Source organism: Pogona vitticeps, chromosome 13 (assembly GCF_051106095.1).
Source record: "Pogona vitticeps strain Pit_001003342236 chromosome 13, PviZW2.1, whole genome shotgun sequence".
Classification (NCBI taxonomy): domain Eukaryota; kingdom Metazoa; phylum Chordata; class Lepidosauria; order Squamata; family Agamidae; genus Pogona; species Pogona vitticeps.
In genome coordinates this window covers 11,707,101-11,720,384 of record NC_135795.1, presented here as the reverse complement: position 1 = coordinate 11,720,384, position 13,284 = coordinate 11,707,101, and the positions used below count along the sequence as shown (strand labels likewise).

Genomic DNA, 13,284 nt, shown 5'->3' with positions numbered 1-13,284 from the left:
CTTTGCTCCCCATTTGATTTATTCTTACTCTATTTTGTCTTTTTCATTAGGCTAGCAATCCACATCTTAAACCCTTTTAAGCCAAAAGGTGGATTAAATGTGTGTCATTAAATAAGGACAAATGGCTAACAGAACCCATCTGCTCTCTCAGTAGGTGGCAAGTGGGACAAACCTTCAGAAGTTTTGGAAATCAAAGGACAAACATGGGAGGAACAAGTGAACAGTCTGCCAGAGGTTTTCAGGAAAGCTGGATTTGCCATAGAAGCGTTCACTAGACTGCCATACTTATGTGAAGGTGATATGTATAATGACTACTATGTCTTAGATGATGCTGTCTTCGTCCTCAAACCAGTGTAAATGTGTCTTCTGAGTCAAACCCAAGAAGCAGCCTGTGAATGAAGCGTTTTGATAATTTTTTATTATTATTTTTGTGGGGTTTATTATTATTATTATTATTAATTACAGGAAGGGAGGAAAAACTTGTGGTTATCCATTCTAAATTGACATCATTTATAATGTCTAAAGGTCAAAATACTAATTTCTTTGTAGATTTTTTTAAAGGACATCTTTTTTAAAGTGACCTCTTCCATTGATGACATCTAACCCCCATGAGACACCCACAATCCAAACAGTGAATTGAAGATATTTTTCTATCTCACCATGATAGGGCATACCATCCAGCAATAGCCAGGACACTGTGCAAATTGATGCAGTATAACGGGTTTTTTCCCTCCTCAAGGACACCAGAAGAAAATACTGGCAATAAGGCTGTCCATTCAGTACAAAACGTGATCAGCTGTTGGGATAGATTTTCTTCCATGTTTATGAAGTTATTTGTTGGTCTTCAGCACATGTTTTTAATCATGCTAATAAAACTTTTTTTGAGATGACTGTTGTATCTAATGTTCCATTGTGTTCCATTGGAGTCTTCTTTCCTACATTTGCAAAAGCTACTTTGTGGACTAAAATTCTCATGCTGGCAGAGGGATTCTGGGAGTTGTAGTCCATTTGGGGAATGGTGATTTGCACAAAAACACTACAAAGTTGCCTTGTAGCAAATAAATCAGTTGATATGCTTAACCCATCATTGCATTGAGAGGTTGGAGCGCTAGTCTTTTTTTTTTAATAGCTGGAATAACAGCATCCAATATCATCCTTATGTTTCCCTGATTCTTCCGGTCTTAGCTGCACTCCTGGCAGTGGCTTGGAGTGGAAGATAAATTTTTGAAGCAAGAATATATTGGCAAATATCCTGCTCTTTAGTTTAAGAAAATTCGTAATTTTCAGTTCATTCCAACCAACAAAATAAAAAGTCCCTGTTACAATTCTTTGGGGTGCATGTACATTCTGGCTTGGTACATGTCCATGCTCCCCTCCCTAAGAATTACAGAAGGGATTTTTAAAAATTTTTGTTGGCTAAAAACAGACTGAAAATTATGTATTTTCCTTTGCTAAGGAAAAAGCATGACTACAGAAGAATGACACAACATTAATGCTGACAATGAAGAAGTTGAAATTATTCAAAGTTTTTGATACCTTAGTTGATGCGTCAATGTTGATGGAGACCGCAGCCAAGAAATCAGAAGAAGACAGATGTGGAAGGGCAGCAAGGAAGGAACTAGAACGGATCATAAAGTATAAGGACGTGTCACTGGAGACCAAGGCCACGATCATCCACATTATTGTATTCCTGACTATTATGTAAGGTGTAAAAATATTATATAAGCCGCCTAGAGTGGCCTTTTAGGCCAGATGGGCAGGGTATAAATCAAATAAATAAATAAATAAAACTGGCCAGTGAAGAAAGCTGATAGGGAAAAAAATATTCATTTGAAATTGGTGTTGTAAAAGAGTTGCAGAGGCCCTGGACCTCCAGAAAATAGGTCCTACATCAAATCAAGCCTGGAAGAAAAAATTATGAAACTGAGGCTCTCATACTTTGGGCTCAATATGAGAAGGCAGGACGTGCTGGACAAGACAACGATGCTAGAAAAAGTTGAAAGCAGCAGGGATGCGAGCTGAATTGACTCCCTAAAGGAAGCTGGAGAGTTGAGTTTATAAGAGCTGTCCAGGTCTATTGCGGACAGGACATTTTGAAGATTGTTCATTCATATGGTCATTATACATCAAAGGTGGTTCGACAGCATGAAATGGCAACAACAAGCAGCAGGATTTCAGCCGTTGTGTCAACACCAGTCCTAAAGGAAGGTTCCTGGTGTGTCATCTTCATCTTGAATATACAGTTAAGGCTCACTTCTTGGTAGAAGAAGAAAAAACAATGGTTTGTTGTCTCTGTAGTTTTGGATTGTTTTGGGGGGCGTAGCTATGTCATGATGACAGCCTGCGTTTCAAAATTCACCATTATAACACTGCCCTGAACTGCTCAGGCTGAGCATTTTGCCAGCAGTCTGGAGATACTGAGGATGGAATTTGACGCTATCTTCACAGCATGGACACCCTACACACTGAATTACGGCCCTTTCTTGTAAAGCAGGTGAAGGCACAGAAAGTACCTTCAAATAGTCAGGCCACACAGTCTAGGAATTACTATATGAGCAACTGTGATATTAAGTTATTTAACTTCATTTTGTGGTACTGGAGACCGATGAGATCCTGCTTTTTCCAGCGTAGGGAAGTTTAGCAGATCACTATATGGCCTGAAAATGTTCCACCCAGACTTTCAGTGGAATACAGCTACCTAACTAGCCAGCAAATTGAGAAAGAGCGCTAATTGCTTTGTCACTAAGTGCCAGAAAGTTCTGTTTGAGTGAAAGAGTGAGGCACCGATTAACATCTGCCAGGGTTGCCTTTTTGACTTCCACTTCCACTCTAATAGTAGGTTGAAACAGTATTTGGTCATTGTTCCTCCTATAGGTATTTGTATACATATTTTTAATTGCTTCTGAAGTTGGAGATATTCAGCAGTGACCCAGTGGATTCCCTTATGGCCCTCCCTTGAAGAGGAATTGCCTTGCGATGCTGCATAAATCCTCGTTATTTTCCCAGGAGGAACTTGAGATATTAAAAACATAGTTGCACTTTCTTCCAGATTTTATTTTACTAAGATTCATCCAAAGGCTCAAGAGTGCTCAGCTCTGAAAAGTCTTTGATTCTCTTGTGTGTTCATCCATATTTAGGCTGTTGAAATTAGACAAGCACAACTTGTCCCTAATACATCTGTTCTTAATATGCCCCAGCTGAATCTGGCCGCAGCTGAAAATTTCACTTCATTCCTTTTCCATAAGGAATGATCAAAAGTGACAAATGTAATCATAAATAGACTGACAAATAATGCAGGTTTTAATACCCTTTTGAAAATGAAGTACAAATTTGGTGCATGTTCTTGTTTTACTCTATTTTACTTTATTTTATTCTTTGGTTTTATTATTTGTAGTGAAATATATTGACCTACATGTCTATCAAATGCAGTTGCCAACATTTGGGCTTTCCCCCAGGATAATTTGAAACATGAATACCCAAATAGATGGGTGAAGAGACACGGCGGGTACAGTGGGTTGCATGCCCACTCAGAAGCGAAAAGACCATAAAGGCAAAACCAAACCCGTATTCCATTCTGCCCCTCCTGAACTCTACTATTAGTACTATCAAAACTCACTAGGACAAACATGAAGAGAGGAATGTACGTAGTTCCATTGGTTCCAACACAGAAGTTGAATATTTCCTTAGTGAGGGCGCTGTCCTCAGAGTGGTCAGATTTAATGGTTCCTACATGAAATGCTAACCAATTTAGCCAAGTATTTTATTTTATTGTATCGTATTGGATTGGATCTTTGCTCTCGAGCCTGTGTAAGGTCTCGTCTTGTGCTTCCAAGTGCTATTCCTTCATACATCTCTAAGCAAGCAGATTATGATGATGATGATGATGATGATGATGATGATGATGATGATGATGATGATGATAATATCATCATCATCATAATCATCTTAGAACGGCAGGGCTGGAAGGGATGCTATATAGAGAGCTCTCTCAAGGAGGCACGGTGGGGAATTGAACCCCCAATCTTTGGCTTTGTTGCGTAATTCCTCAGTGTGTTCCCATGAAAAGGAAATGGATGGACTAATGCTGTGCATGGTTATGCAAAAGTAAATCCTCTTGTTTCTATAGATCTTGCTCCCTGGTAAGTCTTCTCTTTTCTCTATAAACTCAATTGTTCTCAAGGATAGAGGTCGGGGAAGGAAACCCTCTTGTTCTGCAGACATGTTTTGGTCACCGTCACGACACTTTCTTGTCACTAGGTGGCAGTGTGGATCAAGCTTCATGACTAGAATGCGGTCGGTAGGCGGGTCTGTTGCCAAGACAACGTGCCCTCCTATGGGAGATCAGGATCCCTCTGAGGAGAAAAGGCAGGCAGGAATTTCTAACTTTTGGGACGTCTTGGAAGCTGGTGCTTCCAGCTGCTAATAATAGGGTGAAGCAGTCTTAAAGTTGAAGGCTGTAAAAGATTCCTCCAAATGGCTTATGCATTTCTTGAGTGGAGAAAACAAAATATATGCTGTTCGAAAGTAACCTTTAAAATTAATTAGAATATATGGGTTTAACTTACATCGGCTATAACTCATTACTGTACTTCCAAATTCTGTGCTGTTCTGAGGCAAAGTCCTGTGACTAATATGGAGTTAAAGTCCAGTCAGCTTCTAAGTAGAAAATTGGGGTGGCAAACGTCTGGTTCTTCACCTCAGGCTGCAAAAGGGCCCATGAACCCTACCAGGCTTCCTCATCTCTCTCTCTCTCTCTCTCTCTCTCTCTCTCTCTCTCTCTCTCTCTCTCTCTCTCTCTCTCTCTCTCTCTCTCTCTCTCACACACACACACACACACACACACACACACACACACACACACACACACACACACACACACACACACACACACACACACACACACACACACACACACACAAATATTTTTACCCCTCCTTTCTCCTCCTCCAAATGAACCCGAGGTGACTTACTTCATTAAAATGCAATATTTAAAAGCTGAAAACAGTTAAGTATACAAATATTTTTTAAAAAAAATATTAAATATTTTATATATAGAACAATAAATCAGTGCTAACACTCATGGGGTCAGTTTTGCCATGTTTTGAGACACCTCCCCCGTAAACCCATCTTTTTTTTAAAAAAAATGTAAAGCATGGGGCTTTTTCCCCCCAGTTTTTTTATTTTTATTTTTTATTGTAAGAAACAACATCCAGGGTAGGGTGGAGGTTTTACAGAACTGAATGTGTCCTTCCAAGCCCCCAAGCCTTCTGATCTCCGCAATTGGCCATCTCTCATTTTTAAGCCAATAAATAAATAAATAAATAAATAAAAGAATGTTCAACAATGGAAACATTTTCCTGTTTATTTCTTTATAGTGCACTCTCTTATATCTCAAGAGTGATGTACAAAAGCAAACACAATGACATTTGTTCAATAACAGGGACAGCCCAACATATTTAACTTCCTTATTTGGATCAAAAAAGGGTAACCTGTCACCATCACCATTGAGGGTGCATAGTACTGTACACCAAAGATAACCAATTATTTTGGCCCCCCTGAACCACAGAATCTCACCAGAACCTTTCCTTTTTCGATGAATATAAATATGCAATAATAGGATTTTTAAAAAACCAAACTTAACAATTTGCTATCCTTTAATCATACCCCAAATTAGCTGCCTTTCCAAATAATAATCCTGCAAATCAATCATTTAAGTTAAAGACAGTCATCTGACACCATGTAGAACTAAACAGCTCGGCGCTGGAGGTCGCAACATGATCGGGCATTCGGGTCATTAACCTCCCTCTACGAAGGCTCTTAATTTTAATTTGTAAACTATCCGGGTTATCATTATCTTAGATGTCTCAAAATATTGCTGGAGAATTTTTGCCTCTGGTTTATAGGGCCATCTTCCTACCTTTATTTGGGAACTACTTGATTCCCAAATAAAGTAGTTCAACTACTTGACCTGGGAGTGGAACGAATCAGAGCAACAGGCGTAAGGCAACCAGAGCATCTGATTCGGATGTGATTCGGGAGAGTCTCCATTTACTCAAGTCATCCGTTAGCTTTCCATGCCTGCTCTTCTCTCCTTCAGATTGTTTCCTACTCTCTTGATCGCTTTTCTGCAGCCTTTCTACACTTGCTTCTCACCCTCTACATTCCAGATTCCCTTCACCTTTCTTTCCTAGCCATCTCCCCACAACACGCACACGCATTCACCTTCCAACTTGGAGAATTGGTCTTTTGTACTAATCTGCTCTTGGAGAAAGTAAATCGCTTTGGCCCGCTGTGGAGCTGACTGGAATAACTCCCTTGCGATCCTCAGACATGTACCTACTTCACAGATTCTTCATGCATAAGGTGAGTCCCACTTTTAAGGTCTGTTCTCATTTCCTGCCTTCCCAAAGGTAACTTTAAATAGGGCAATAACCATTCTCACTTTTTGTAAAATCAGATATTAGGGAAATGATTCCTTCTTGTGGAAGATATGTATGCACTTATATATAACATCTAGCACCTTACTATGGAGTTTAGTATGTTTCAGATACTTTGCTTTTAGTCAAAAGTATCAAAAAATTTTTTTTCCCCTTTCTGAGATTGAACTCCTCAGGTTTTCCTTGCCACCAGCATCTCATTTCAATTTTTATTCAGCAATTTGGTAATAAATAGGAAGGGTTTTTCCAACCTATTTAGCATCAAATTTCTCTCCAAATGTGCCATAAATTAAAAATCATTAAGTTATTACCTTAATTTATTTGCATTGTCAGGTACCCTGGTAATAAAAGAAGGGGGAGAGATGAGATTACAGATACAGGGGACCTAAGAAACGTTTTCTGGGGATGACTGCAGTGCATTAAAACTTCAGAATGCAAGCACAAGTTTTAATTTGATATATTTGAGATAAAAAAGGAAACTAGTCATATGTAAAGCAAGAGACAACAGATTTCTCAGTGTTAAGGTTCTCTTTTGCAAATAAATTTTTGTTTAATTTCTTCTCTTCATTACTATAGGCACTTCCAACGACTAGAGAATAAGTTACGTTATTCCTTCCATGCTTGTTGACACTTTCCCCTTAGTACTCAGTGTGAAAATTATGTTATAAAACAGCAGCTTTACCCAGCCTGGTATTCTAAATTGTTTGTGTACAACTCTCATCATTCCAACCCTATTGGCTGGGGATGATGGGGATTGTAGTTGAGCACACCTGGAGACCACCAGCTTACGGAAGTTGCACACTTTTGCTCTAACAATATGGAATTCACATCTCAGCTTTTAAAGTCATTAACAAACCACCATGAATGACCCTAGAAAAAGGAACAATGAAGCAGCCACTTAAAGCAAGTTATCTATCCTATCTATCTATCCGTCTGTCTGTCTGTCTGTCTGTCTGTCTGTCTGTCTGTCTATCTATCTATCTATCTATCTATCTATCTATCTATCTATCTATCTATCTATCTATCTATCTATCTATCTATCTATCTAGTTTTTATTGCCAGGCAGGGGAGATGTGCTAGTAGGGATTTTCAGCCTCAGCATCAAAATAACTTGACCAGGCTGTGCACACCTTGCTTTCAAGAAAGGATCTTCGTTGCTATGCCTCAGACAGCACAGTGCTTGGAGCTGGCACTGGTCAAACAAACTCAGGCAGCCACCTCATATGGCAGACGTTGGATGTCATTAAAGGCATCAGTTAGGTAGCCTTTGAGATATAGCACGCAGTCCATCGAGAAGGTCTCCTGCACTATTCCCAGTGCAGGAAAAGGGATACATAGTGCTTCACCCCATTCATTCCATTGAGGAATCCTGAGGACCACTTGTCAGTGGACTGAGCCCCCACCCTCCCTTCAGTGCCTTGGTGATAAAGATGTAATAAAAGAGTAGTGAACAATGTGCTGGTTTAGAATAGCTTCCTCAGGGAGCGTCTAGATCACTTGGTTTAATGGTCAGTTTTTAATTTGAAAGAAGGAATTATCTTACAGATGCTAATTCTATAAGCAGTACTCTTCCTAGATGATTAAGAAAAATCTCCCTGACCCTATTTTTTAAGTGGCTGAAATCCAGTAGTGTTGCAAATAGAGTAGGTCTATTGAATCAGTGGAAATTACTTAAGTGTTGGCTCATCAAAGCTGCACTGTGATTTAATAAGCCTACCCTAATTGTGACTCACTATAGTGATCTGCTGTCAAAAACATGGCTGAAAGGAAACTTTATAGGCCTGAATACAAGGGAGATTGTAGTATGCAGTATTGCTTTCCTCTCTTTTTCTCATTCTTCTTAAAATGATCTCTCTCTCTCTCTCTCTCTCTCTCTCTCTCTCTCTCTCTCTCTCTCTGTGTGTGTGTGTGTGTGTGTGTGTGTGTGTGTGTGTGTGTGTGTGTGAGAGAGAGAGAGAGAGAGAGAGAGAAGTATCTAAGAAGCTCTCTGTGTTCTGTGATTTGGAAAAAGTTCAACATTTGTTAGTGCATGTAGAATACAGGTTTAAAACAAAACAAACATGATTCTTGCCCTTTGTGTTGCAAACGCTTGTGTGTGTGTGTTTTTAAAGCCTGCTTTGTGAGGAAGGGTGCAATCAGATGGAAAAATAGCTCACATTTTGGACCACTCGTGGCATGGTCTGGTATGAACCGTTTTTTGGCAATCACACAACACAGATCAGTCCATCCTGCTTGCATGCCCAAGCTGGAGCGATTTTTTTATATCTACAACTTACACAACGCCAGAGTTTTTATTTTTTATTATTTTTTTTAGGCAGGCTGGAACAGTTACTCCACGGATGGAAGGGTTGTTTAAGCAAGAAGCAGCTTTTTCCCGCACAATCAGACACAATATTTTCTTGCTGTCCCATCACACCCTAAGTTGTATTTACCCCACAGACCTCCTGACTAAGTCCATTTTCAGTAAAGCTGTTCCAGGTGCCTCCTCTTTGGTGAGCACCAAGAGTTAGCAGGACGGTTTGTGGAAACATTGTTTTGTGGAATGCTTCTCTGTTCCTCCCAAAAATGGCCTGACCCTTCACTGATTTCTTTGACCAATGCTTGGAAATACTACATTTTAGGGACTGCAGTTCCTATGCCAACAGGGGCTTCTGCTCAACTAAGGATTCTGGGAGTTGTATAACTTTTCTGAGTTCTGGCTTTAGGTACCATCTTGAAAAGAATCTTATGTACCAAAGCGTGGATGGATTGTAATTCTGCTTCTCTTCAGTGAAGTCATTGTAAACTGTTGCTTTGTGGCTTCTGAATTAAGAGACACTGACTCATGTTTCTCCCACTGAAGTCTCAGTGAGGGTTTCCTTTTTGATGTAAATTGCAGGATAAGAGATGAGGGGGATCCGTACAAGAACTGGAACAGGAAGAAAATGTTAAAAACTACCCTGAATCATACCAAGGCCTTTGTGCACCTGGTATTTACTAATTTTTTTTTTACATTTAAAAAAGCCCTGTTCAGTCAGCAACTAAATGCTTGAGCACTGTTGTATCTCATTTGGCTCAAAAAAAGATTCATATTCCAGCCCGATTTACTTAAGCTCCTTGATGATTATGGAGAAAAGTGATTTTAAAAAGAAAGGAAGAAAGAGCCTGTGTGAGATGTAAACATGACTGGATGATGAAGGCTGCCACTCAATGTGTATAATTGCTTGGAATTATGAAACTCACTGAACTCAATGGAATTTGTTTCGAAGGAAACTTGCAGAAGAGTGCGACACAAATCAGGGCCAGCAGAGCCAGTGAAGGATTGGATTTGCTAAGCTATGCTGTGTAATTGCAAACCTTACTGTAAAATTAATAGGGCAACGGGAGAAACAAACACAACCAAGTTCATTGTTTGGGAAACTAGATACTTCTGCCCGGAGAATTCCCTGCAGAGTAGCTGAAAGAGGAGTGAAGGCAGCTTTTCAAAGCAGTGAGGATAGATGGGTTTAATAAACCAAGCTGTTTCCCAAGATCAGATGCTTGTAATCTTCAATCACACTATTGTTAACAGTGTTTTTATGCTCCACCTCACTGTTTTTGAACCAAGTGCAAGCTCTTTTTTGGGGGGAAATAGTAAAACTGCTTTTAGCAACCCATCTGTGAGTGAAGCACCAGCCCCACTCAGATTCTGGATACCCCTAGCCATCCCATTTCTGCCTGCCTCCTCACCAATGACAGAGTGCATCTCTGCTTATGGCTATGTCATGAACAGACTCTCCAAAGGCCTCAGTAAAGCCCTGGGCAGCTTTCAGTACTTTATCACTTTCAACACTTTAGGTAGTTCCTTTATCCTCTGACCTCTCCTCCCACCCTCCTCAGAGCAAAGGTGAGAAAATTAACTTTTCCTCAACCTTTGTAACTGGCAGTCATATGGTTCTTGATAAAAGACATAGTAGATCTAGTTTGAGACTGGAATTATCATGTGTGACAAACTCTCTTTCTGCTTCCCTGCACAGGTTTGCCACGGAACTGCAGCCATCATATGAGGTTGCCTCACACTTCAGACCCTACTCTGTTGGTTGTGCTGCCCACCCTATAGGGCTTTATGTGCGAAGGCATGCCTTCCTTCTCCCTTACAATCTCAGGGGACACTGGACTGTTTTTAATATGTTAATTATTTTACTAATTTTTATTCCTATTTTATCAGTCTGCTTAACAGAGTCCTGAGAACTCTATTTAAAGTAGCCATTTCATTGTGGTCATAAATTAACAAATATGTCATAATGTTATTCCTGTTGAACACTCTATGGCAAATGAATTAGTTGAGTTTGAAATGCTTTGCCTCCTCCCTCTCCCCTTCTAGAGGAGCAGAGGAAGTTTTTAATTTCCCAGTACCAATAAGTGGCTATTCTATCTGCTTAAGCCACTTAATGATATTGGGAAACTGAAAGCAGATGGGAAATTGACAGCAAGCCATCTGCTTTTGGTTCAGTCCCATTGATGGCAGATGCTGGAAACGAACCAAAACACACTGATCTTCCCCACACCTACAGAAGAACAGCCCCTGACAGGAACCTAAAAAGGTGCAGGTAGGAATTATGGTGGGATGGTCTGGTTCACACTGGCACTTATATTGTGTGGTTGTCTGAAAAAGGAGCGAACCAGCCCATCCACAGAGCAAGCCGAACAGCAGGGCATCTGCTCCCAGACTCTGCAAGTCCCACCCAAGGAAAACTGGGTTTACTTCCCCTCTGTTGGCTTTCTGCTGGCAGAAAAAGCAGATTTTTGGCAACCTGCTGATGTTTCTTTTAAAGGATGTGCTTTTAATTGCTCTTCTGTGTTTTCATGTTATTGGTTTTGGTTTGATGTTGCTCCGGTTGCTAAGTTAGCCTTGCGTACCCTTTATTGGCAGAAATTTAATTCATAAAACCAATAAATAAATAATATTAGCCACGAGTTTCTCCCCTCTACCCTGAAGCTGAGAAACACCAAATATTTTTTCTCATCAACTTCTCTCTCTGTAACTGACATAAAAGATTAAAGCCTTAAAGATATAAAATGGTGGGGGAAAAGAAAGCTAAAATCTGTTTCTAGCCTCTAAATGGTTATAAAACAGCCAATTTAAATTAATGGAGCAGTTAAAAGAAACGATTAATGAATCCAGCCACCATTATTACCATGTTTTAATGGGAAGCAGAAAGACTGTGTTTATCTAGGGTCTTAAATTTTTACTATAAAATAACACTGAAAAAAAATTAACAAAAAAACTACACATTAGCAAACTGTGCAAGTATTATGTGTTTAAATTCTGACTGTGTAAACTCTTTCTTGTTCTGTTTCTTTATTAATGTGACTGTCTGGACTGTAGCAAACAACGGTAGAAACAATGCTTCCACACCTATGGACATTTTTCTTGCTGATTTTACTGAATCATGCAGAGGCTGAGAGTTATCAGAATATTAGTCAAGGTAAGATGAAATGTTTTCTGTGGAACAGAAAAACACAGTTTGATTATTAGGAACCCCAAAGATGCTGTCGGGCAATTTGGCAGTATGTAGGAAAATAAAATAGCAGATTTCCTGTCAAGATTATAACCAGCTTTTGGACATCATAATATTTGGCTCGTAGCAAAAACAATAGAGAACATGCATTCTTACTTAGGTGGAGGCAGTGTCTGTGTTTATAATTGCTATTCACCTTTTTAATAACTTTTTCCCCAGACCTCTCTTCACAGATACAAAGAACTGTGGTCAGTATTTTTTTTAAAGTATTTGATTATTTTAGCAATATTCCATATCTCTCTGTGTGAAAATGTTACTGCATGCACTTATTTTTCCTTTTTCAGGAAGAAGTCATAGCTGGGAATTATCTCAGTGGTAAATGTGCACTAATTTTCTATTTATTATTATTATCTTTATGTGATATTTACTGTATGTGACTATGTTAACATTTCTTATACGTCTCTCTTCTTTAGCTCTCCTTGATATACTTCATTATCAAAGGTAACTTATTATTAAAGCCCCTTCCTGGGCATTATAATTATGTGATGTAGTAGATGAAGTGGATGACTAAGATTCAGGAGATCCAATTTCAAATCCCTACTTGCAAATACCATTGGAGGGGACGTGTAAAGTATGGTCTCTTAATACCTAAGGCCCAAGGTTTGTGGACTATAACAATGACTAGCCACTTCATGAGCATTTCAACAGTTGCATCCCATCAGATACTGGGAGAGAAAGTGGAGGAGACAATGCTGAGTTTCCAGTAGTTTTGCATTTTTTGATTAAATTCCCCTAGCTAGGTAGCAGAAATACAGGGATTCACAGAGCAGAATAGCTTAAAGTTTCCCAGATTAGTTCACTCCTTTTCTCATTAACTGGCATTTATAGTCACAATAATTCACTCTGAGACATTATTTATTTATTTCCCACCTATCTGGTCAAACGACCACTCTAGGTGGCTTTCTATTCCATCATTAGCAATAGAAAGAATGTAGAAAGTTTCATTTACTTACAGATCAACAGCAAATTGACAGACATTACTGCTTTGAGCAACAGACCTCAACAGACTCAAGAGAGGGAAAAAAAGCAGCACTCAGCAGAAAGGGAGGGCTCTCTTTGAGATCAGAGGCAGGAGGGAACTATTGGTTAATGCTGGATAGATTGACAGTCACGCCTGCCTCCAAACCACACCTACTAGAGGCAGCATGTGAGTTGCAAACATTCCAACAACATGCACACTAAATGCAGAACTTAAAATTGTGAATATTAAAGCAAGGACAAAATAGACGGGAGGACAGTGCACTGTGTACCATAGGCCAGTGGTTTGTAAACATTACATTTTTTAAAATTAAAAGTAACACTTTGTT

General features: G+C 39.4%; 2 protein-coding genes across 5 annotated transcripts in view; both read left to right on the top strand.

The window, feature by feature from the left end:
- METTL9 (methyltransferase 9, His-X-His N1(pi)-histidine) overlaps positions 1-890 on the top strand; it is a 39,574-nt gene extending 38,684 nt beyond the window's left edge. For all 4 annotated transcript variants that reach the window (XM_072982947.2, XM_072982945.2, XM_078381220.1 and 1 more), the window contains one exon: positions 152-890. In XM_072982947.2, coding sequence (XP_072839048.2) covers positions 152-357 — 206 coding nt within the window. In that variant the 3' untranslated portion in view covers positions 358-890. The remainder of the gene's footprint in view (positions 1-151) is intronic.
- Positions 891-11,763: 10,873 nt separating this feature from the next.
- OTOA (otoancorin) overlaps positions 11,764-13,284 on the top strand; it is a 54,227-nt gene continuing 52,706 nt past the window's right edge. Inside the window, exons 1-4 of the mRNA XM_078381522.1 lie at positions 11,764-11,884; positions 12,137-12,165; positions 12,262-12,292; positions 12,391-12,418. Of these exons, the coding sequence (XP_078237648.1) occupies positions 11,803-11,884; positions 12,137-12,165; positions 12,262-12,292; positions 12,391-12,418 (170 nt within the window). The 5' untranslated portion in view covers positions 11,764-11,802. The remainder of the gene's footprint in view (positions 11,885-12,136; positions 12,166-12,261; positions 12,293-12,390; positions 12,419-13,284) is intronic.